We start from the raw sequence: 23,438 nt of genomic DNA, 5'->3' as shown, positions 1-23,438 counted from the left end.
TAAGTATTATTATCGACCTGTATCTTATATATACGAACGTTCGTTTTTCTTTCTCCACTTTGAAACCGGATGGGAGAACAGACATAATTAATGTTGATGCCAAAATTTATTTCTCAAGCAGTATATTCTACACTAACTAGTGAGTAATTAATCACACTATCATTTACATATCAAAATGTGACTAAATTAAAGAATAAAAAATGTAAATTTATCATATGTCATTGTTGAGTGGCTCTAAGCATGACCGGAATGATCAGCAATTACTTTTAGCAGTGGGAGGATAAGCAGTTCAAAGATTTAGCTGTAAGTGAAACCAACAGTACAACACAGTTGATACTTTTTAAAGTCCATGAAATAATTTTAAATTTATAAATCTACTTAAGCTTTTCCTTCACTGGGAACAGATACTTTTTCTTTTGCTAATAATAATAAGATAACTTGAGATTAAATAGTTCTACAAGTTGCTTTGTAACATGATATACATTATTCTGATAATACGACAAATCAATGTAATGCAATATTATTCAAAGATATAACTTTCTTACATAGAGGAATTATCCATTTATATTATTCAGTACTTCTAGTCAACTGTTTATTCTTAGACACAAATAATCTATTAACACACATACCTTAAGATATACGTTTAACTACATAAATACAGGCCAGGTAGTTAAGGCATTCAAATCTTGATCTGAAAGTGGCGGTTTCGAATCCTCGTCACACCAAAGATGCTCGAACTCTCAGCCGTGGGGGCGATCATGCTAACCCTCGTGTAACTTTGCGTGAGATTCTAAACAAATATGCATTTTTAAAACTATGGCATTCAGTTATCTTTTGACATGATGCTCTCCTTAAATATTTAAAAGTATTATCGTGTATTTCATACTCTTACAGTATTGTGCATTAGAATTATTGTTCGAATTTGTTTAACAGAAAATTTACAGTTTTCAAAATACTAAAACTCTGAGTGATACACAATAAATAACTGATTAGGGTTAACTACTTGTCAACTATCTGTACTGATGTAGTTCGTTTTTGTCAAATGAATAATATTACAAATTGTTATATGTATGTAAAACGTATACCTCATTTTGTATATCGTACTATGTCTGAAAAAATACAGTATATTATCATGAGAAAATACCTGTATAGTTCTTAACAATGATCAGTGTAGGGTACATATCAAAAAATATTTATTTTAATCCAATATAAAAGTTCCCTACCAATCTTATTTTTGAACTAAAACCATTTTATAATTCATTCATTATAAGGTAAAATGTTCATTAACAATATTATATAGTAAAGTTACATCCAAATGTTTGTTTGTTCATTAATTTCACGCAAAGCTACACGAGAGCTATTTGCGCTAACCTTTCCTAATTTACCAGTGTAAGACTAGAGGGAAGGTAGCTAGTCATCACCACCCACCGCCAACGCTTAGGCTACTCTTTTATCAATGAATAGTGGGATTGAGCGTCACATTGTAGTGCTCCTAAGACTAAATGGACGAGCATGTTTGGTGAGACGGAGTTCGAACTCGCGACATTCAGATTGCGCGTCTAGCCATGCTGGGCCTTACATCAAAATGAAACAAACAAAAAAACACATTAAGCTATCTTGGAAATCAGAATTAATCACCTTTCAAAGTGCAAAATTCGAATTTTTAGTGTCTTTTACTAAACCTAAGTTTAGTTTATAACGTATACAAGACGTAGCTAACTTATGTATTTATCATATAATCTTACACTTTAAGTTTCAAAATGAAAACTCGTCAGCAATATAAAGACGGTTTAGGCACTTAGAAATATACATTTCCGTCCTTTGTGGTTTGATGTATTCATGTAATTAAGTGATATTTTATTCTTCACCAAAATGTAATTTTTACATGCTTAATTAGATTTATCATAATTATACTTAAGTGTATCTTGTACTGTAAATTATAAAATCTAGTTTAACAAATAACTAGATAATAATAGTCGTAACTCATAGTAACAAAACTTTCTCATTATAGAGTATACATTTAACAGCTACAAATTATCATTAGTTTTAGCACTGTAAATAACATATTCACCATCATTTCAAATAGAAAGCTAATTCTCATTTCAAATTTAGTGAACTAAGTATAAACTGTTACTTTTGATTTGAAAGTTTTGTTTTATCGCTATTTGCATTATATTTGAATAATCATTAGATTTGTTTATGAGAAAATATTTTTTTTTTATTTTTGTGAAATCGAGCACAGGAACAACTTTACCCTTCATTAATTTTTTTACTTAAAAATTAACATTTTGTATATGAAAATTAATATTATAATTATTGTTCTTAAGAAATTTGGATGACGAAAAAAGACTACTCAAAAGATACAGAATTTGAAACACTATTTATTATGACGTATTTAAGTCATTATCTAATTACAATATAAAATAATCATAACTGAAATAATTACACAAATATGTTTCTGGCTTGCAGCTAGGTAAGTGAATTGCTTTAAAAATGCATATAGATAGCAAAATTTCCTTTACAAATTTCATCCGTCAAGCTAATAATGCAAGAAATGACTTATGGTACTTGTACGTATAATATATAATTTTAAAGATGACAAAAAAATTAAAAACAATATTTTTTCCATTACACAAACGTTTGTTCTGTGACACAAAAATATCTCTAAGGTTGATATCGGTTTGAAATCGTTGTAAAGCTTTAGTATATCATATTTTCTGTTTAATTTGTTATTAAGCACTAAGCAGTTGAAAAATATACTGTGCTGAGCCTACACGGTGTTTGGGACCATATGTTTTAGTGTCATAAGTCGCCAATCACACCACTGAACCATCGAGGTGTACAATAAATTTTAAAATAATGAAAAATGATTTTACGTTTCAATATTTTGTCAAACCATATTTAAAATATGCAAATTAAAACCAAAATATCATTTTGTTCACGATATAAATCGTTTATATATATTGGATATACAAACATTTCAATAAATAGGTTGTCCAAAGTGTGTTATTTTTTCGTCTTTTACTATCCAAACAACACTAAGTAACACAAATTTTGTTCCTGGACAGCATGTGTTATATTTCTTAATTGCTTATGTTATAAAAATACAGAAAATGGCCATTACTCCCTTCGAACTTTGCTTTTGAGACCTGGATACTCAAATTAAGAAACTAACCTATTTTTTATGTAAAAACGGGCAAATTTGCACATTTTCATTTACATAAGGTCTGAATAAAACAACATATGAATCAAGATTTACATGTATTTATATTAAAGTTATACAAAAATGTTTACAAGGGAATAGTTTTCGAGATTCGCGACTGTAATTTAAATCACTTTCACGTATCAGCCCTCAAATATAGTCTCGACAATCGACTTTGTTAAACCAAGATCTTTGATCAAATCATTGAGATCTCTTCGGTTGTGGTAGTATGGGTTTCTTTCACCAGCTGTACCTCTGAAATTGTAATCTGGATCTTCAACGTAAAATTGTTGTAAAATGTAAAAATAAATTGAGGTAAAACTAAACAATTTTTAAAATTCAGATAAAAGATTTAAATGCAATTAAAAAGGTAAAAGTGTCATAAAAAGGTAAAAACATAAGTAAGTTGGACAGTGCCACCATCGCTAATGACACTGTCTAACGTCATGGGTGAGCCAGTACGAAAAGAGATGTCTGAAATGGTGTCGTTGCTCATAATTGTAACGATAGCACGACAGTAAAACGTGAGTTATTGTGAGTTAAATGTCCCATGGGCCACATATTGGTGGCTCAGTCCCAGATAAAGGAAAACTTTGAGTTAAGATCTGTGATCAATGGCTAGCCTAGTTAGGATAACGTCTTCCTTCTGATCCTTATGGTCTGGTCTGGAAAAGATTGTTACAAAGTTACTCGCTACGAGTCGTCTGCTAACTGTCTCGAAGCCGAGCCGTCAGCACAGAACCGTAGTCCATATACAAGAAAAGCACAGCTGTGACGGTACCAGAGCAGACGAACTTAGTCGCGGTGTCCGCGAGATCGTTCCTGTGAATACCGATGTGGACAGGTATCCAGAAAAAATTGATACGAATAGAACATAAAAAAATGGGCAAATTGTTGTTTAATATCTGAATTTAAACCGTCCGATAAATGGTAAGAGAAAGATATTCAGCAAAGAGAAGATGGTACTTCCAATCGGAACTATCTATCAGATGTCTCAAGGAAGGGTCATAGGTGGTAGTGGTAATAAGTGATGGCAGGATGGGCTGATCACTGGAGACAGTAACGTCATTCAGTGATATTCTCAAATCAGCGAGCTGTGCCCGGATACGAAGGCCAAAAGGAATAATGGTAGACCATCTATTCTGATAGAACTTCGCCCACTGATGATGGAAAACACAACCTCAGCTGGACTCATGTCCAAGATTGATTGTTTATAATGCAGCATATCATAGCTCTTTGTGTGCATTTGCGATGAAACAAATAAGCAATCGAGATTTTTAAACTTGTGAAAGTAATTTTATCATCAATTGCGAATTGAGTAATTCAAAACTGTATCATACTCGTTTCTAAAATGGATAATTCTTCTAAAATATGATAATTTAATTGGCATATTTATTAAAAAAACGCTGAAAAATAAATTGTTAGTTGAGCCTCATAAGCGTTTTACTTAAGCTCTTCAGCATATTTTTAAAAGTCGGAACAAAAAAGTTATTTTTTTAAAATAGCATACTTACAAAATATATTAAATCGCAGAAGAAGCAACGAATAATCTCAAAATTGGCTATTTTGGGTAATTTTGTACTTAGTTCTTTCACAAACTTAGGTTCGAAGTTTACATGAGCAAGCTATTTATTGGAATGAAAAAAGTGATGAATAGTGATTGTCTTAAACGTTTCATTTGTGTTAAGGTGTTTATTTAATAAATATCTGTTCATTAAACACATAGTTTTCAAGACTTTTGTATATTTACTACACTGACATATTCTTACTATATCTTCAGGTATTCTATATTATAATAAATGTGTAAAACAAAATGCACATTATACATCTGAGCAACAGTCCTTTACTTGGAGTGGACTACACAAAATAACTTATTGGCCTAAAAGTGTCTAACGTAGAAATAATAAATTTAAATCAAAGAAGGTAATTTATTTAGTAATGTGATATAAAATAATACATATCTTATAATATGTTATGCAAGTCCATACAACTTATTATAAATAATATTCTTTAATAATTTTTATATAATTTCATTAAACCACATTCCAAGAATAAATTTTTGATACATGTTAAAGATATGTAATATCGAACGTTTATTTTATTTATTTAATTCCCAAACATATCCTTCAAAATAGAAAATAATGTTTAGCAGATAACTTTTATGTAAAACAAAATCTAAGTTGTGATTATAATGCAATGTGATGTCGGCTTACAGTTGTTATCAAGGAAAAGGTATTGAAGGAGCTCACACTGCGTGAATTGATCGAAGCTTAAAAACGTACTGCCGACATGGTTTTACTTGTTGTAGGTTCTAAATACATTTTATATAATTTTAAACACTTGTAATAATCGATTAATAATAAAAATAAATAAAATGTTAGAATCCACTATTACGGGACGCTTGTCTGTAAAAAAATAGTTAACGTTTCGAAAATACAAATAAATATATCCTTATTTACAGTTAGTATGTAAGCTAGAACCAACACTTGGGATGCTGCAAACTAATAGTTGAATGTTATAATCACTCGTACAACGTTCAAAGTGAATTTTTTAACAACGGGACCCGAATCGGAATCATGGAAGATATAACCTATAGACCATCAAGATGTCCACTTGGCCATGTTAGAATCTTATAAAAATACTTAATAGTGTCACTAACAATGACAGTTTACGAACTTTATTGAATGCTAATTCGTGTGAGAATGTTGCTCTTTATAGTGCAAAACAAGGCAATCCACTCTGTCCACGATGAGAAATCGAATTCTGGAGTTCAGCTTTGTAAGTCCGTAAACCAACTACTGACCTTCCGGAGGATGGTTGGATAATGATTAATAAATACTATTAATGAAAACATTATAAGAGTGAAAGATAAAACACCAGAGTTTTTTTCTTTAGAGAATGATCATGAAACTAGTACAAAATCACAAAACTTAATTTGTGCAGAAGACCTCAGTTGAAAATGAAAAGTCAAATTTGGTAGTTAATTCAATAAAATTAAATAAGATGATATGCTTTAAAATTATTTACGTTCAAAAAACCACTTCACGTATAAATCTCAAAGGTATGTGTAATGCTTACACTGTACCCTAAGGAAGACGCTGTTGCTTTCCCCACGTCCTTCACTATTGGTTGCAATGCAGGTATAGTGTCCCCTATTGGTCAACTGAACCTTCTGTAGAACAAGAGTCTGGTTGCTTACGATGATTCCTAAAGTAGTATTGGTAAATATTTCATGCCCCTTAAAGGTCCAACCTATATATGTTGCAGTTGGATTAGAACGAATGTTGCACTCAAAATATACGTCATTACCTGCCTGAATGTGACTATGGCGAAGCTTACTTCCCAGACGAAGAAAAACTTGTGGAGTGTCTGGAAGAATAAGGAGAAAAACTAGAAAACACAAACCTGAAATATTAATGCTGCATTGACTTTTCAACAGATCGAATCTCCTTCAAACGAAAATACGATGTTGAAAATTTGATCAAAACACAAATAAATACAGGAAACTATTAAAAGAAGTATCATTATTAAATGTAATACTTATTAAGCTCTTCATGTTCATTTATTTTAGAATGTTTGAACGAATTTCATAAAAATATATGATAACTTGAAACTACATTACATCTCAATATATTGTAAGATATTTCAAAACTAAATAAAATTGTATCTTATGAGAAAACTGTTAGAGAGAGGCACTACATATAACGTCTTTTACGTTTTTACATAAAAATACGGATGTATAAAACAGCCTGTCTTGAAACGATAGTAAAATGGATGAATGGTTCACAAATTTTAACCATTTGTCTATAAAATAATGAATTACTAAGTGACATTGAAATCATAATCCAAAGTTTCTGTAAATCGTTGTATAATTTTGTTTTACCAAATATACAATTCTAAAATGTAAAGATACTTCTAAAAATGGATTTAGCAATAAGTGTACAAAACTTATCTTTCAGAGTACCAAATAACTAAATTATTTTAGTGTTGTAGTTATTTTTAAAATATTGTATTATAATTTTATTCACATTCGTTTAAACGGGAATACGTAGTGTTTTAGACTGAATTGTATTTTTTTATAGTTAAGCACAAAAGTACTCAAATGGTTTTGCCCACCACGAGTATCGAAATATGACTTTTAGCATTATAAGCCTTCAAGCTTTCCGTTCAGCTACTAGAAGACAACTGCATTTGTAAGCAACGAAATTAAAATAGTTTTATTTCAACATTACTTAGCGTAATGAAATTGCATTTTCTACGATAATTTTATTTTCAATTAATTTTAGTTAGGATAAAAATTTTCGCCTATACTTTGTTTAAATTTTAATAAAATATTTGCATACGATATAGAATATTACAAGTTTGGAAAATTTCTATAAGCTGAATTCACTAATACACAGTGCAAATTATTCTTTTAATACGTAAGTTTACCTCTTATACATTAAGACGTAGAAATACCATATTATGGATGTTTGGGTTGTTTTACTTGTTTTTTTTATCTTTGAGCATTTATTCATGCAGTGTAAGAAGAGTTATAAAGCGTAGCTTAGGTTAATCACAAAATCTACAGATCTATATGTTTAAATTATTGGTAAAAAACGTACATCTTAGATAAGGAAAAGCTAATTTTTGCAACTGTTTGTTTATAGAAGTACTGGAGTAAATGCTGGAGAATCACAATAAAAGCTGCTTCTGGGGAAAATTAGATTGATGATATGACAAAAATAATTACATTTCAAGATTCGGTATAAGCTACGCTACTAAGTGAAAAATTTATCTTAGTCTTGTGTCTTTGCAACTGAATTTGTTAAACTTCAAACTCTGTTTGTTTTCAATAAATATTTGAAATTCTTGTGGTGCTATAAAGAGTAAATTATGAAAAGAAATGTGTTGCTTGAACTTCAGGTAGCAATGAAAATATGTCTAGTGTTTCTTGGTATTATTTCTATATATATTTATACATGGAGTATAAATAAATCTTATCGAGGACTTGAGTTTAACGATTCTTGTAAAAACGCCATCTTTTGGGTCTGTGGTAAACTTCTCTATTGATACCAAGTTTTTGATCCCAGAGGAGGACAAAGCACGAATAACCTACTGTGTAACTTTACGCTCAAAAAACACTATTATTACCTACAATAACTTATAACAACCTTGTCGACTGATAAGATTAAGAGAATGGGTTTCTCAAATATTTTAATCTAAACAAATATTAGAATGTGACTGCTTCAGTGAGTAGATCATAGTTTACTTTGATTATAAGAACCAAGTTTGTTTTCACGTAGAGTAGCAATATTCATAACAGATAAATTAATTTATCTATGTAACTGAGAGCACACGTGACTGAATAGAAAACAACTTACAATGTATCTCCAGTTTAATACCATCTTCCATATCGCTTTCGGGCACCAAATGATTCTCAGCAGCACAAGAAAGATAAACACCATTATCTCCCAGATTGGGTGTAAATGTTAAGATACTGGTGGTAGCATTACCATTAACAGAAACAACTGACTTGGCAGTCATGAGTCGAACATTCCCTTTCCACCATGATATCGTTGCAGGAGGTCGTGAACCAGCTGTATAACACTCAATTTCCGCGGGTTTTCCTGCTGACAGATGGAGTCCTTCCTCTACTAGATGAACTTCAAGAGGTCTAACTGGGTAGATATATTAAATAAAAGAGTATCTATAGTATCTGAAACTTATATAAAGGACGACTAATATAATCACTAATTCAAACGTCTCGCTCTATTTGTTAAATTAAATAAATTATTTTAACTGAAGAAGCAGTTAATTATGTAACATTAATCACTAAAGAATTATAGATGTTAAAATGATCTTAAATACATTATAAAAATATATTTGTAGAAAAAATAAAGCGTTAGTAGATCCGTTATAAAACGGCTCGAGTAAAAGAAGTCTAAATTACGTTTTAGGAGAGTCTGTGAGGACAGAGTTTATGAATATGCAGCTTATCTGACACAACCCAACCCTAAGCTGGATTTAGGTCACCAATTCAATGTTTGTCTGTGAAACATTAGGCATAATCGAGTGAAAAGCCTGAAAGTACTATCGAGTATTTATATATAATACTTTTATTAATGCAGAAAATCCTAGTGTCGGAAAATGAAATTCTCCTGTAAGAATTACATTTTTTTAAATTAATTCATATTGCAGATTTCTATAACAATCCACACCAGACATCACTTACAATTTCTGATAAATATTGCACCCATCGTAGTTCTAACAGCTTTCACTATATGGCCAAGATTATGAAAATATATTTCATTTTCCAAATAGCTCAATTTTTGTCCTTCTGTAATTCTCAAGTTCTGGTTGATTAGTGTTTTACACTTTCTTTCCTCGTCAAGTATTTTCGACGAGTCACTCTTGTTACCCGGTGCTTGTATTCTGAGCTTTCATCACTTGCTTTCGTTCTCCGACTTATTTTCTACTTCGCTGTACTAATTTACATCAACATGGAAAATAAATATTCAGTTGCATGACGTCTATTCCATTCTTGCTTGCAGCTAGTTAATAATCATTCTCATTTGATGTTCAATATCCTTTAGAGAAATCAGAATATTACTCCAAACCAACTTGAATTTAGAGAAGCTGATACGTTTAATGGAAATAAGAATGAAAAGATATAAATGTTCAACCGAGAAATGTTTACAATATTTATTTATCTCAATATTTATTGAGATAATTTCTGTACATTAGAACAACATTAGACACAATGGAGATCACGTTCAATTTAAATTTTTGGAAATTTTTAGGGTCCAAGTTCAAATTTTAATTGAGCAAAACTACTACATTCACTTTATTATCATAAACGGATATCAACTAAGTTCGTTAGGTTTATTAACCTATCAGAATACTCAATACTTAGAATAAAAGTATAATTAACATTACATTAAGAATCTATACTCAAGTATATAATTATACATTGTATTAATTCGAATTGTCAATGAGGCTGTCTTACAATAATGTCTTGAATAAAAAATGAAAAATCAAACTACGACCAGTTGATATGTTGTTGTTTTAACTGTGATATAAGTAGAAAATCAAACCCCTACATTTAGGATAAAATTGAGCTTATTAGTTCATATTTGTTGCAGTTTGAGCCAACGCTTTAACTTTTGTAAAAATGAAATTCATTTTCTCACATTCATTCACATGTACTGTTAAAAACTTATTTCCACAGGTAACAGCTGGTGAATGATTCTATAGTTTATCACACGATATGAAACAGCTAACAATGAATTAGTTGCCCTTGTAACTTGGATGTGTTTGTCTATGCATAACTACTTTGTGAAATAAAAAGAAATTCAAAGGACCTACAAAAAAAATCAACCAGCAAAGAACAGAAACCGTTAAACTCCAACGGAAAGTAGGTGATACTAAAATCAGAGTCGTGACCCACTGTCTAAAAATATCTTAGGGTCAAAAGCTGTATCACCACTAAAAAAGTGTGAAACTATTATGTCAAACATACAGTGAAAAGTAAAGTTTAACATATAAAAAGGGTTATTTCTACTAGTACGGCTCGGCATGGCCAAGTAGTTAGGGCGCTTGACTCCCAGTCTGAGTGTCGCGGGTTCGAACTCAATAACTCCAAACATGTTTGCCCTTCCAGCTGTTGGGAGCGTTATAATCTAACGCAGATAGTCCTCGTGTAGCTTTGCGCGAAATTCAAAAACAAACAAATAAACCAACTAGCTGAGGGACTAGCTGAGGTATTGAGCCAGCTGCAGATACAAAAGTATATGACGTAAGCTAAATTCTACACAAATTCTGATATGCAGTTTATAAGAGAACACAGTAAGTGATTCCATAAATGTGAAATTTATACATTTTCTCACAGAATGTACACTAAACGTCATTATTGATTTCCTGGACTTTTTCAAAACGAATGAACAAAACTTGTAGGCTGCTCCATAAAGATGATATACATTCCATGGTGTAAATTATGTTTAACAACTGAGAATAGATATCAAGTGACATAATTGCGTGTAGCTGATATGCAAAAGAAAATTAAATAATGAACACAAAAATCAGCCAGTTTTATGGCTTTCAATGAATTACGAATTGGCGTTCAATTTAATTATTTGTGTAACTGATTTACTGTCATACATTTATTTTAATATCTATGTTTGTTTCAGTTTAACATATATTTATAAATGGTTTGTTTGTTTTGAATTTCGAACACAGCTACACGATGCATTTAGTAATGCATGTGACATATATTGTTATACGTGTATTGGGAAAGTCTCGCCTGTTTTCTAAATTTGTAGATTGTTGCCAAGTGAACTTTTGAGAATGTCGCTTTAAAGCTTATAAACTGACACGACAATAGACAGTCAGTATACTATAAGCCTCTGAAGCTATAATTGTGATCAACGCTTATTAATTGGAAAACTACAGATATTTGACCAGATAAAGTCGAACTGCTCAACTACAGAGAATTAACTTCCGACATTAGTATTTCTACGAGGACATTAGATATCTATCTTCATCTGTGAAAAGTAAGATTGTAAACTGTGTTAAGCCAAACTAGAATAGAGCTAGCTAGTATATCTGGTAAAATGTATATCAACATAAAATTAATTCTCGCGTCGTGGAGCTAAATCGTCGATAAAATATTCAATACAAGACTACAGACTGTTTGTTAGTTTGTATAATTCGTGTGTATAAATAATCATTTGTAACAACTATTTATAATAACCATTATTATAAAATGTGTTGTTTTTTATAATAAAATACATTTGTGTCAAGAAAGAAACTTGTGTGTATCAATATTTTTTAACAAATATCATACATTTGATACGTATTAACATTAAATTGATTTCTAAATTATAATTAAAATGTTCCGGTTATTTGAAATTGTAATACGTTAACATTAGTAAAATAATAACTCGGAGAATCATCCGCGATAAGTTGTAATATTTTACATTTATGAAAATACTGTGTGAAGCGTCCAAAAAGTCTGACATTTTCCACTCATTATTCTTAACTTGTTGGTGTGAAAGAGCGAAATATTTTTTTTTTCTCAAACTGGAGATCCTTCTTCTGTATACAGCTTCTTAAATCAAGTACAAAACACGATCAGTTAGAAGGAGAATCTCCACCTCCATCATTCATGCACTTGATAACCGTAACACAAGTTCGACCTGTTGTAAATCAATGTAATGATCTAATTCATACATAAGTAATAAAACAGACGAATGTTTTCTTTCTAATTACAACATAAACATGAACTTAGAAGATCAATTAATCTGATTAAGTCTGGATTTTTTTATTTTTAGTAAGTTCTAGATTTGGCGACCCTCCATCTGCTCTTGTTGTCAACGCCTATCTTTCAACTGGGAAAGTCTGTTTTGATAGCTTAATCATCATTACTAAAGAAAATAATTATATATATATATATCGAACTGTTGATTTGTTTTATAAGTACACTTTATGAATAGATTTAGTTACGATGTTTACTTTACAATGAGGTTAATAGGTATATTAATATTGAGCTATAATATTCTTGTATGTGGTGCTTTACGACAGATCTCGCAGAACAGTTCCTTAATAATGTAAATGAAAGCTAGGTAAGTTTTATTATTCGATTTGCTTCATTTAAGACGCCATGAAAAGTAAAGCGTGTAACTAGATCATGGTTTCAATGCAGAGTACATTTGAAAGTATGGGAGACAGATAAAATGCAGAACACGACAAGCGTGATACCATAAAAATCTTTCACCGGGAGAAAGATAATCATTGTAAACAAGTGAATTGTGAACTGTTAGTTTTATATATTTATAAAGCATATTAAATTTGATTAATGTCTCGTATCGAAAGGCCTTTCTCATAAACAAAGAAATATGTTTAGAGTCCTTTGTCAAATAAAATATTTTTAGGAAAATATACCAAATTCAATTATATGTCTAGACCAGTTTGTTCTTCCAGTGCTTTCTTGCTTTCCTAAGAATCGAGTGAATTTTACTATTTTGTATCCAAAACTATTGCCTAACGTTGTTAGTTTAAAAACTTGTGTATTTCTGTATTGTCCACTTAAGCATTATTTACATGCTTGAAACTTCATTTTATGTGCTTTTAGCATTATAAATCTTAAAATGCTAGCAACCAGCCGTTTTATTTTGTGTGGCATATATACAGAGGTCTATGTGTAAGTTTCGCAAATCATTGTCACATTTTGGGTACTTTTAGAGCCAAACTAGTGTTAAGACAGAGAGAAACCATGCAAATCAAGAAAATGAGAAACGGATAAGATTTGATAAATCAAGTAAATTTATCATTAGTATGCAAAATTACATGTATATATCTGTCCAGATCAGGTGTAAACATTTACTTAAAGTGTTCCAAATGTAATTTAAATTCAAATAAATAGTTATATTTTTATTGTACTTAAAACCCAAATAAATAAAATGTTTTTGAGTTTACTTATAAACCACAGTTTTTTTTGCAATATGTATAATGGAACTTGAATTTCGACAGGTCTTTATTATTAATATATGACACATAACAGAAATATATTTAATTATTGTTAACTAGCTGTGAGTTTCCTGTGATAAAAACCCATATTGCGGTTATTGCGAATAGTTTAAAAACTTGTACTATATGTTGTGTATCTACTATTACTGTCTGAGGCATACAAAAATGACTTATTTGGGACAAATACGAAAACTGTATGAATAGTTTTTTTCACAGTGAATTCTTTCATCTTGAGAAAATAAAGTACAGACACAAACGTCACTTGAAATGTTATGTGATAGGAATCAAAGCACTCCATGGATAAAATATTTCAATCTGACGTTCCTGACGGTTTCTAGTGTATTTTTGATTCATTGACAGCGACAAATATAGAAAAAAAAAACTTATTTTACAAAGATTGTAGCCTAACAAGTCATTTCAATTTTTTCATAACTTAGATAAATAGAACATTCACAACTTACAGTTCATATCTACTGTAACTGAAGTTGAAAAAGGCGAAGTAAGATTATTATTGGAAGCTTCACAAATAAAAGCTGCCATCAGATCATGGCGTTGTAAAGATGGAATCTTTAAGATGTTTCGCACGATTGAAGAACTTTTAATCTCCATCGAATTGTCTAGTAATACAGATTCTCTCCACCAGGTTACATTTGGTTGAGGATTTCCTGTTTTATAAAGAAAAAATTATTTTTTTAAAGCCAGGTATGTTAACTAGCTAATAATTTTTATAGATATCTAAAGTAACACAGCTTATCTTATATACATAAGATGTAACTAAATATAGAAAAGTTGAAAAACATTAATAATTTTTACTTAAAGAAACTTCCACAAAAATATGAGTCATTCTTACAATTATCGTCGGAGAAAAATACTTTTTTATAAAATATTTTTAATTTATATGATATTTGACCAATATAAATCACCCAAATAACGTCAGCTATAGTATTGTATAACAAAGTAAAACCTTTATAATGGTATCACATACTTTTGTGCAAAGTGTAAGCTGAATTCATATGATGATGAAAACAACAACGACAACAGTCAAGGAGTTTATAAGAACGTTTTTATATATAGATTTTTTTTCATATGATCTTTCGTCCTTCAGCAGTAAAATATATGTTGAAAGACAATGTTTCAACACAATTAGAGTTTTTCATACCTCCATGTACTTCACAGGATAGAGAAAGGGTATCACCTTCATTGTAGGGTCCAATTAAACTTTGTTGAGCCTGACCAGTCTCATCATGAATAACTGGTTTACTTGGAGGAACTAAAAAATAAAAAAATATGTAAAACAATCAATATCTGTCTATCTTTCAACAAACTCAGTTTTTGTTCATATAATTAATCCAATTTTTAACACAACAGATATCCATATGTAATTTTCATTAACTATGACCTAGGCTACAGATCTTTTATTATATAGATAATCTTTAATACTAGCCTTATTATGGTTCTATTATCTTACAGATTTCTTTATTTCCACAGATAATAGGAATGTTATACTAAAAGTAATTATAATATCGATTTAGTAATTTATCTTTGAGTTTTTATTGAACATTTTGACATTCTTTGAAGAAAACGCATTGTATACAATTGTTTGCTTAAACGTTCTCGTAAAATAACTTTTATAAATCAATATATAATACGGTAGAAAATCTGAAAGCTCGCACATCTTTTAATGTGCGTGTGAATGGAAAAAATGTATTTTAATAGTTATTGATATAATTATAGACATATATAAGCGAATCACAAGAACCTGTAATAGTAACAATGTAATAAATTTATTTATAGTACAAGATATTTCAAAGAAGACAAAGTAAAAAGGAATACATTAGACAATACACGAATAATAACACTTTATTTTGATGCTTTCATACAATTTGTTAATTTTTTGCCGTAGAATATAATTTCAAACATCTTTTTATATAAGGTCATATAACCATAATATTTTACAAATCAGAATGTCATGCAGGCCAACCCACAGTTGTTAATACTACACTGGGCTCTTTGCCGTTAAACTGTCATTTCGTTTAAATTTATAAATTTTTGAGATAATTTTTTCTTGCTTCAAGTTGAGTAATTGTCTGATGAGTCGTGTTTTTCAGGGAATGCCATGATGGATCAGAATCTGCCTGTACTTGTTAGCAGTCAGGAAGCCATTAATTGTACTTTGATTACCGACGCCACAGATTGAGGTGCAGCTCCAAACCTCTACCGAGTCCTCACCATGCTTCGTTTAGCTGTTGTGTATTGAAAATAATACTGTTCTTTCTCTTCTCCGCTATTTAACACTGTCGCTGATTGTTATCGGCTAATGTGAACTAGGATTTACCTGTAATGAACACGAGTCTTTCGCTTTCATCGCTAGTTGCACAGTTTTGGAGTTAATGCCTATTCCAGTCTCTTGATCTGGTAACCTCCTCTTAGCAGCGACTTATGTCGTATTCACTGAGACCACTTCGTGTCTGTCTTACAGTTCTCAAGGTGACATTCACCCATGTGCAAAGGAACTTAATCTGAAATGCCTAACATCTACTGCTACTAGTGTAAGTTTCATTTACTCTTTTCAACTTGTCTCTCACTGAATATGGAATGTTGCATGTAGTATCATTCACCAGCGACAACGTTGATTTTTACATGCTTATCATGTGGTATTTCAGTTTTGGACGCCATTACTAAAATTACACTAGTACAACGACGTATATATATGTTTTTAAGATATAAAGTCACGTATCTATAGTTTATCCTGTGTTTGTTTGTTACGATAAAAGTGTGTTATTTCAATGGCATTTGACTTTTATATTCTTTTCTAACACCGTTTTGAAACCTGGCTACAATATTGTATATCCTGAAATATGTGGACAAAATATACAGGGGAAAAAATCGTAAAATAAATATATCGATTTGGTGGGCTTTATACTAATCTCTTTATATTTATTGTCACCTTGTAAAGTACTGCCTACTGATTTTTAACAATTGTTATCATACCTGTGCTCTAATTTCAGAATACCAAAAATGACTTGTTTATCAGATTTCAATGTGTTGTATATAAGAAAACTTTAAGTCATTAATAGATTTCTTGTACACTTACATACGATTGTTAGTGTTGCAGAATCGTGAAATTCATGACTCAAATTCTTTCATGACACTTAGAACTCCTCAAAGGTCCTTAATAAAAAGAAAAGTCTGGTTTTCTGTAGGCACGATATTTAAGTTAAAATCGAACATTTATTACTTCAGCATAATAGCAATCATAGAAGTAGGTTTCTTATCCTATTTTATCATACTAAACAGAACTGATAATATTTTCCATCACATATACTAGACTTGATTTACTTTCGAGGTTACGAAATAGAAAAAAAATCAATAGTGAAAGACCTAAGCTGTCACCTTAGCCAAGATTAATGTCACTTTTTAAATGAAAACGCTTTTATATGACTTTTTGATATCATTAGTTAAAAAAATGCAAATCATATCAACTGTATTTCTCTTCCGTTAAATATTGTCGTTTTATATAGTTTCAAAATATAATTAGATATAATTTTTTACATAATTTTCTCTAAAAGTTTGCTCTTTAAAGTCGTAATCTTTTCATTGTGTATAACAGAAAGGTTGAGCCACTGTGAAGTATTTGACTAATACATATTGAAATTGTAATAACAATACCTAAATCATATTATATGCGGAGGTACTATATGAAAATTAACTGATAAGTGGAATGTGTTAGATGTTTAGAGTACTTTAAAATTGAAATTTTTTTGTAAAATAAAGTAATGCGTAACACAAACGAAAGTTTATTGATATATTTTGTTTTCAGGTACCTTTGAAAACCAAAGTTTTTACTTTGTTTAGTAATCTTGAAGCATTGTCCATGAGACAAGTAATATAAGTATGCTAATATATCTGTTAAAGATAGCTATTGCTCGTAAACAGTTTTCATTTGACACTAATACCATCCTACTATGTAATCTGTACCTTGTCTCCTTTATTGACAGAGTAACACGAAATTATTCTGAAAATCATATTACCTCTATTCTCAGTTGTCCAACATATTCGACGTTAGCCTTTATATTGAATTTATCTTATACAAGGTATGAGATATAAAATGCTAATATTCCTAACAAAAGTGTGTCTGTTTTTTTAATTCCGCGCAAAGCTACTCGAGGGCTATCTGCGCTAGCCGTCCCAAATTTGGCAGTGTAAGACTAGAGGGAAAGCAGCTAGTCATCACTACCCACCGCCCACTCTTGGGCTACTCTCTTACCAACGAATAGAAGGATTGACCGTAACATTATAACGCCCCCACAGCTGGGAGGGCGAGCATCTTTAGTGCGACCGGAATTCGAACCCGCCACCCTCGGATTATGAGTCGAACGCCTTAACACGCTTGGCCATGCCGGGCCAAGTGTATGTCAACGTATTAACTTCTGATCCATATTTACGTATCATGTCAAGTGGAAACGATTTATCAAGTAATAGACAAGATTCAAAATAATTTGAATCGGCATGGACAAGTAGTTAAGGCACTCGACTCGCAATCTAGGGGTCGAGGGTTCGAATCCCCGTCACACCAAACATGCTCGCCCTTTCAGGCGTTGGGCGTTAAAATGTGACGATCAATCCCACTAATCGTTCGTAAAAGAGTAGCCTAAGAGGCGGCGGTGTTTGGTGATGACTAGCTGCCTTCCCTCTAGTCTTACACTGCTAAATTAGAGACGGATAGCGTAGATAGCCCTCGTGTGGCTTTGTGCGAAACTCAAAACAATTATTGAACCCACCAACAGCATAGATAGTCCTCGTGTAGCTTTGCGCGAAATTCAAAACAAACAAAAATAACTTTTAAAGTAGTTATCCATGGAGTTTTACGCTGAAAGAATTATATAAAATTATCCAAAGATATCAAAATGTCACCAGGAGAAACCTGTACTACATTATAATAAATTATTTCGACTGAGACAGTGCAATTTTTGATGTCTTAACACAAATAATGTAATGAGCGAACATTATGTGAAAGAAGTCTTGTAGATCTATTAAATAAACTCGTAGATGAATAAAAATATAGGTGAGGATGGAAGCCATTTCTGACGCCGATTTAAATTTTTTATGAGTGTAACACAAAGAGTAATAATTCACTTACTTTGCCATTAGAAGAAAAATATTGTACAATATTGAGAAACCAGTATTTCTATCTGTAATTTCATATTAAGTTAATTACCTTCTTGTTTACAGAACTATTTTCATAGAAAATTAACTGAGAAATCTATGAGAATACTGAATCATTGAGTATTTTCTCAATACATGAACTAGATCTTTACTTCGTTTTACATGTGATGAAGTTTGTTGTAATGATATTATTTTCACTTGAATTTCTATTCATATGATGCGAATCAAATAACATTTTAAAATACGTCTTATGGTATTTACTTCTTATATTATTATAAAATACTTAGTTTGACATATATTTGCGAGTAACGAATTTCTAGTCCTTTCTGAAACTTTAAATCCGTATATGGTTTGTCTCAAAGGTAGATAAAATCTTAAATATCTACCCAAAACACACCTATTAGATTCACTCCTACTTCCTGATATCGTGTTCTAGATTTGTAGAAGTCAACTCGACAGGTGAAGACTCCTTCATCGTCTTCTGTCACTGGATCAAGTGCTAAGTACGCTGGGATATTCTTAATGTTGAAATATGCCCTAGATGCCATCTCATCACTTCTCCAATGTCTGCTATTACGAAGACTTCCCCGCCTAGCATCGAGGCTGTAAAGCGGGGAAGGAGATTTGTTATTGTACCAAAGAACAAGGGCTACTTCATCATTGACAAATTCTGTGGTGATATCGCATGGAAGTTGAGCCGGATGTCCAACTAGTGTGTAAACTTCTGTTCTCGGAACTGAAAATATACAGAAATATACTAAGAACCATGTAACTTCTTAATCATGAGATATTTTACTGTTTACTGAAAGCATGTTCGTGGCATAGCATTTTTTAATGAAAACAAATCTAATCAGTAAATTTGAACTACATTCACATGTAATTTAAAACATTGTCCTTTTTTAGTCTAATGTGTGTTTTTTTTTCTTATAACAAAGCCATATCAGGACATTTGGTGAGATCACCGAGGGGAATCGAGCCCCTGATTTTATTTTTCACCTAAAGGGAAGCTTTTGTGTCATAAATAGTGCTACTAAGGAAATTCAACTTTCGATAAACTAAATATCGTGCCCCAAAGATTACTCCAATTCTGTCTAAACTTCGTATGTTTATTTCAATCTCACCACTGTCAGAAAAAGTTTTGAAACATGTTTTTATTCAATTTAAGAAAAAAGTTATGTATAAGATTTCGTTGTTTTGAAAATGTTTCATTGAGTTCTAGAGGTAATAAGTAGCGATTGTCACCAAGTGGATGCTTCTGCATTGGAAACGCAACTTTTAATAGTTTATATTGCTTCGGCAACTAGGAGGAGTAAGGCGACGGATGGTGAAATTTGCAATTACAAGACGTTATTCTAGCATAAAGGCCTCCATTAGCATATTTATAGAGAACAAAATCAATATATAGAGAAATGCGTGATTCTTTAGGTAGAAATGAAAAATTTATATTGGTTTTTGTTATGTTTGCAGGATGTCGTTAGAACACATACATATAAAATTGATATGGAATTGACTATTTTTGGGTGTTACCTACTCACAATAAATTTCTATTTATTTTTATTCAAAATCTTCACTTTATATTAAAATTTGAATGACTGCAATTGTAAAAAATATATCTTCTACGTGATATTTTTGTGGTAATTTTTAAGAAAAATTGAAAGCTTATCGATATATATTAATATCTCAAGTAAAGTAAAACTAATCAGCTGGTTTACTCACGTGTCATAGAGTATTTAATTAATAAAACTCACACACCGTTTAAACAATAATTACTTATTATAGTAAAACCACGGATATTTAAATATACATTTCAGTTACAATTGTTTAAACCACTTGGTGATTTCTTGCAATAGTCAACTAGTATCTCCAGATAAAATACATTACTTGAAAATTACGTTTGCATCATCAAAATATACACATTTATACATCACAATTTTTGAAACGATTATTTTAAAATAGTTGATATCAGATAATAACGCTAAAAATTTGGTTTTGACACGCTAAATAAACACACCATGAATAACTTTCTAAGTATGTTTGTGCTTAATAATAATAGCAAATAAAGACAATAGCAATTGACTAAAAGACAAAAATTATAATTTCATAAATTTTTATATCATTTTTGTTAAAACTGGTGAAAATATGACATATAAAAACTTTCAAGTATCTTTTGCACTCTTTGAAATCGCCAATTAATTTATATAATTCAAAACCAAAGTTAATATGAAATTATATACATATATATATATTTCGAAGCAAGAGACCCGAGGTTAAATCCATACGCTGTATTGTTTGTTTGTTTTTTAATTTCGCGAAAAGGCCCTCGAGGGCTATCTGCGCTAACCGTTCCAAATTTAGCAGCTAGTCATCACCACCCACCGCCAACCCTTGGGCTACTCTTTTACCAACGAACAGTGGAATTGAACGTCACATTATTACGCCTTCACGGCTGAATGGGCGAGCATGTTTGGCGGGACGGGGATGCGAACTCGCGACCCTCAGATCACGAGTCACACGCCTTAATACGTTTAGCCATGCCGGACCTCCATGGATTATAATAAAATATTTCTTTTATTCTGAGTGCGTTGTGAGAGTAATAATGTGGTGCTAATTAAATTACTTCTGCCTGGTCAGCAGTTCAAAATTAGGGACGGAGGCAGATAATCATAGTAGCATCGTCACAGATAAAAGTATATGTTTTGGATAATTTTTCTCATTTGAATTTCTAACTTATAACAAGATAAAATAAAATATTTTAGACGATTGCTTAACTTTTGTTTAATGATGATAACTTGACCGTATCAACTTTTTAACCATATTTTCAAATTTACTTCTACCCCAAATTAATTGTGAGTCAAAGACTTGCTTGGTTAATTGTTTCCTAGAAAAATTCGGATAACATGCACACACACACAAAATATCATCATTATTGTACTTAATCCCATCAATTAATTTTGGGCATCTGATTATTTTAATTAAAAAAGTGGGAGATTTCACTCAAAAATTTTGATCATTTCTCTACAATCGGTGTTATAATGGGTCATGGTTGGCTTAATTAAAAACCAGTACGTAATCTGAAGGTTTAAACTTAATGTTCTCATGTTACACGAAAAAGTAAACAAAATAAAGAATATTTTACTAATCACTTTATAAATGCAACTGAGAATATCAGTAAAAAATATCAATAAACAAATACTAATTAATATGGCTGGTACACTCTGTCTTGTGAGTTTTTGTTTTAGTAAACTGTTTGTATGCTATCCATTGCTAAATGACTAACTTAACAATGGACTCTCTGATTTCTTATTACAATAGCATTCTAGCATTATAATACCTCAAGCGTAACGGCGGGAAAGGGGTCTTGTTTCAGTAAAAACAGTGATTCTCTTATTAAGAATAGTATTCGATATTTTTCTTCGTGTTCTCAACCTGGAGGAAGTAAAATTATTTGGCAGATAGTAAAATAATCCAGTGACAAAGAGATTGTTAAATGACGAAAAGCTGAAAAAATAACTTCCTTGACATTTTTCTGAGATTTAATTGGAGTATAATATCGTATTTCTTGGAGTTTTTTAAGTGAAAAAAACAAATAAAAATGCTTAAACAATTTTCCATAGGGTAGATTTATATAAACATGCATGTTACATTTTCAGACTTTTTTTTCAAACGTATAGTTGAATTGAGGATAATGAAATTAACTTACAATACTTATATTGATGTGCTGGAAGGAGAAATATTCCTGACTAAATCTATAAAAGTTGAATACAATATTTAGTTTACCAATACAGCTTTTTGGGGCCCTTTACAATGTGACAATTCCAATAACAACTTAAATGAAAGAAATTATACATCATAAACAGTCTATATCTTCTTGTGTTTCTAACTGTAAATCATTCGATTTATAAATGATTGCATGTTGGACTTCTTTCACAGCCATAATAAATGAAACAATACAATAGCTGCTTCTCCATCTATCTGTTAAGGATAGATATGCTAAACATCTTATATTTGCCAACGTACACAGATTTTATCATATGGTATCAAAAGAACAAAATGTTTAAGAAAAATTCAATCTATTTACTACTATTATTTGCACATTTAATTTTGGTCCTGTTTTCATACACAAACTGAGATTAGTAAGCAGACTATTTCAGGTCTATACTTATCTTTGAAACAGTCCCTCAGGGTCGCTTCTAGAATATCAATGATAACGTTTATATTGATTGGTTCATTACGATACTGTAGCAGTCATTGTTTAAAATTTGGGAGAATCCATTAGTCACTAGTAGATTCAATTCCTCTAAAGAGATTATCTGAAGGTTTTACATGGTTGACTTACATGATCTGATTTAATTTAAAAAAAGTCTAATCAAACGGCTACATTAAGCAGGACGTAAATGACAAACTATATCGGAAGATTTCTGAAGCGACGATCAGATTGCCGTTGATCTATCACATTGTGCCATGGTTGTCGAAGAGTGTAGTTAATAATCTACCGTCCATCTAATACTACAGACTAATCTAAATTAGATTTTCTGTGTCGTCAACTATTATTACTCAGCCTGTA

General features: G+C 31.0%; 1 protein-coding gene across 2 annotated transcripts in view; it reads right to left on the bottom strand.

Moving 5' to 3' along the window:
* LOC143232190 (protein turtle homolog B-like) overlaps positions 1-23,438 on the bottom strand; it is a 195,227-nt gene that overhangs the window by 31,182 nt on the left and 140,607 nt on the right. For both annotated transcript variants that reach the window (XM_076467322.1, XM_076467321.1), the window contains 5 exons: positions 19,272-19,610; positions 14,868-14,978; positions 14,170-14,373; positions 8,566-8,862; positions 6,281-6,571 (listed from right to left, as the gene is read on the bottom strand). In XM_076467322.1, coding sequence (XP_076323437.1) covers positions 6,281-6,571; positions 8,566-8,862; positions 14,170-14,373; positions 14,868-14,978; positions 19,272-19,610 — 1,242 coding nt within the window. The remainder of the gene's footprint in view (positions 1-6,280; positions 6,572-8,565; positions 8,863-14,169; positions 14,374-14,867; positions 14,979-19,271; positions 19,611-23,438) is intronic.

The sequence above is a fragment of the Tachypleus tridentatus genome, chromosome 11, assembly GCF_004210375.1.
Source record: "Tachypleus tridentatus isolate NWPU-2018 chromosome 11, ASM421037v1, whole genome shotgun sequence".
NCBI classification, from domain to species: domain Eukaryota; kingdom Metazoa; phylum Arthropoda; class Merostomata; order Xiphosura; family Limulidae; genus Tachypleus; species Tachypleus tridentatus.
This window is presented reverse-complemented; position numbering and strand designations above follow the sequence as displayed.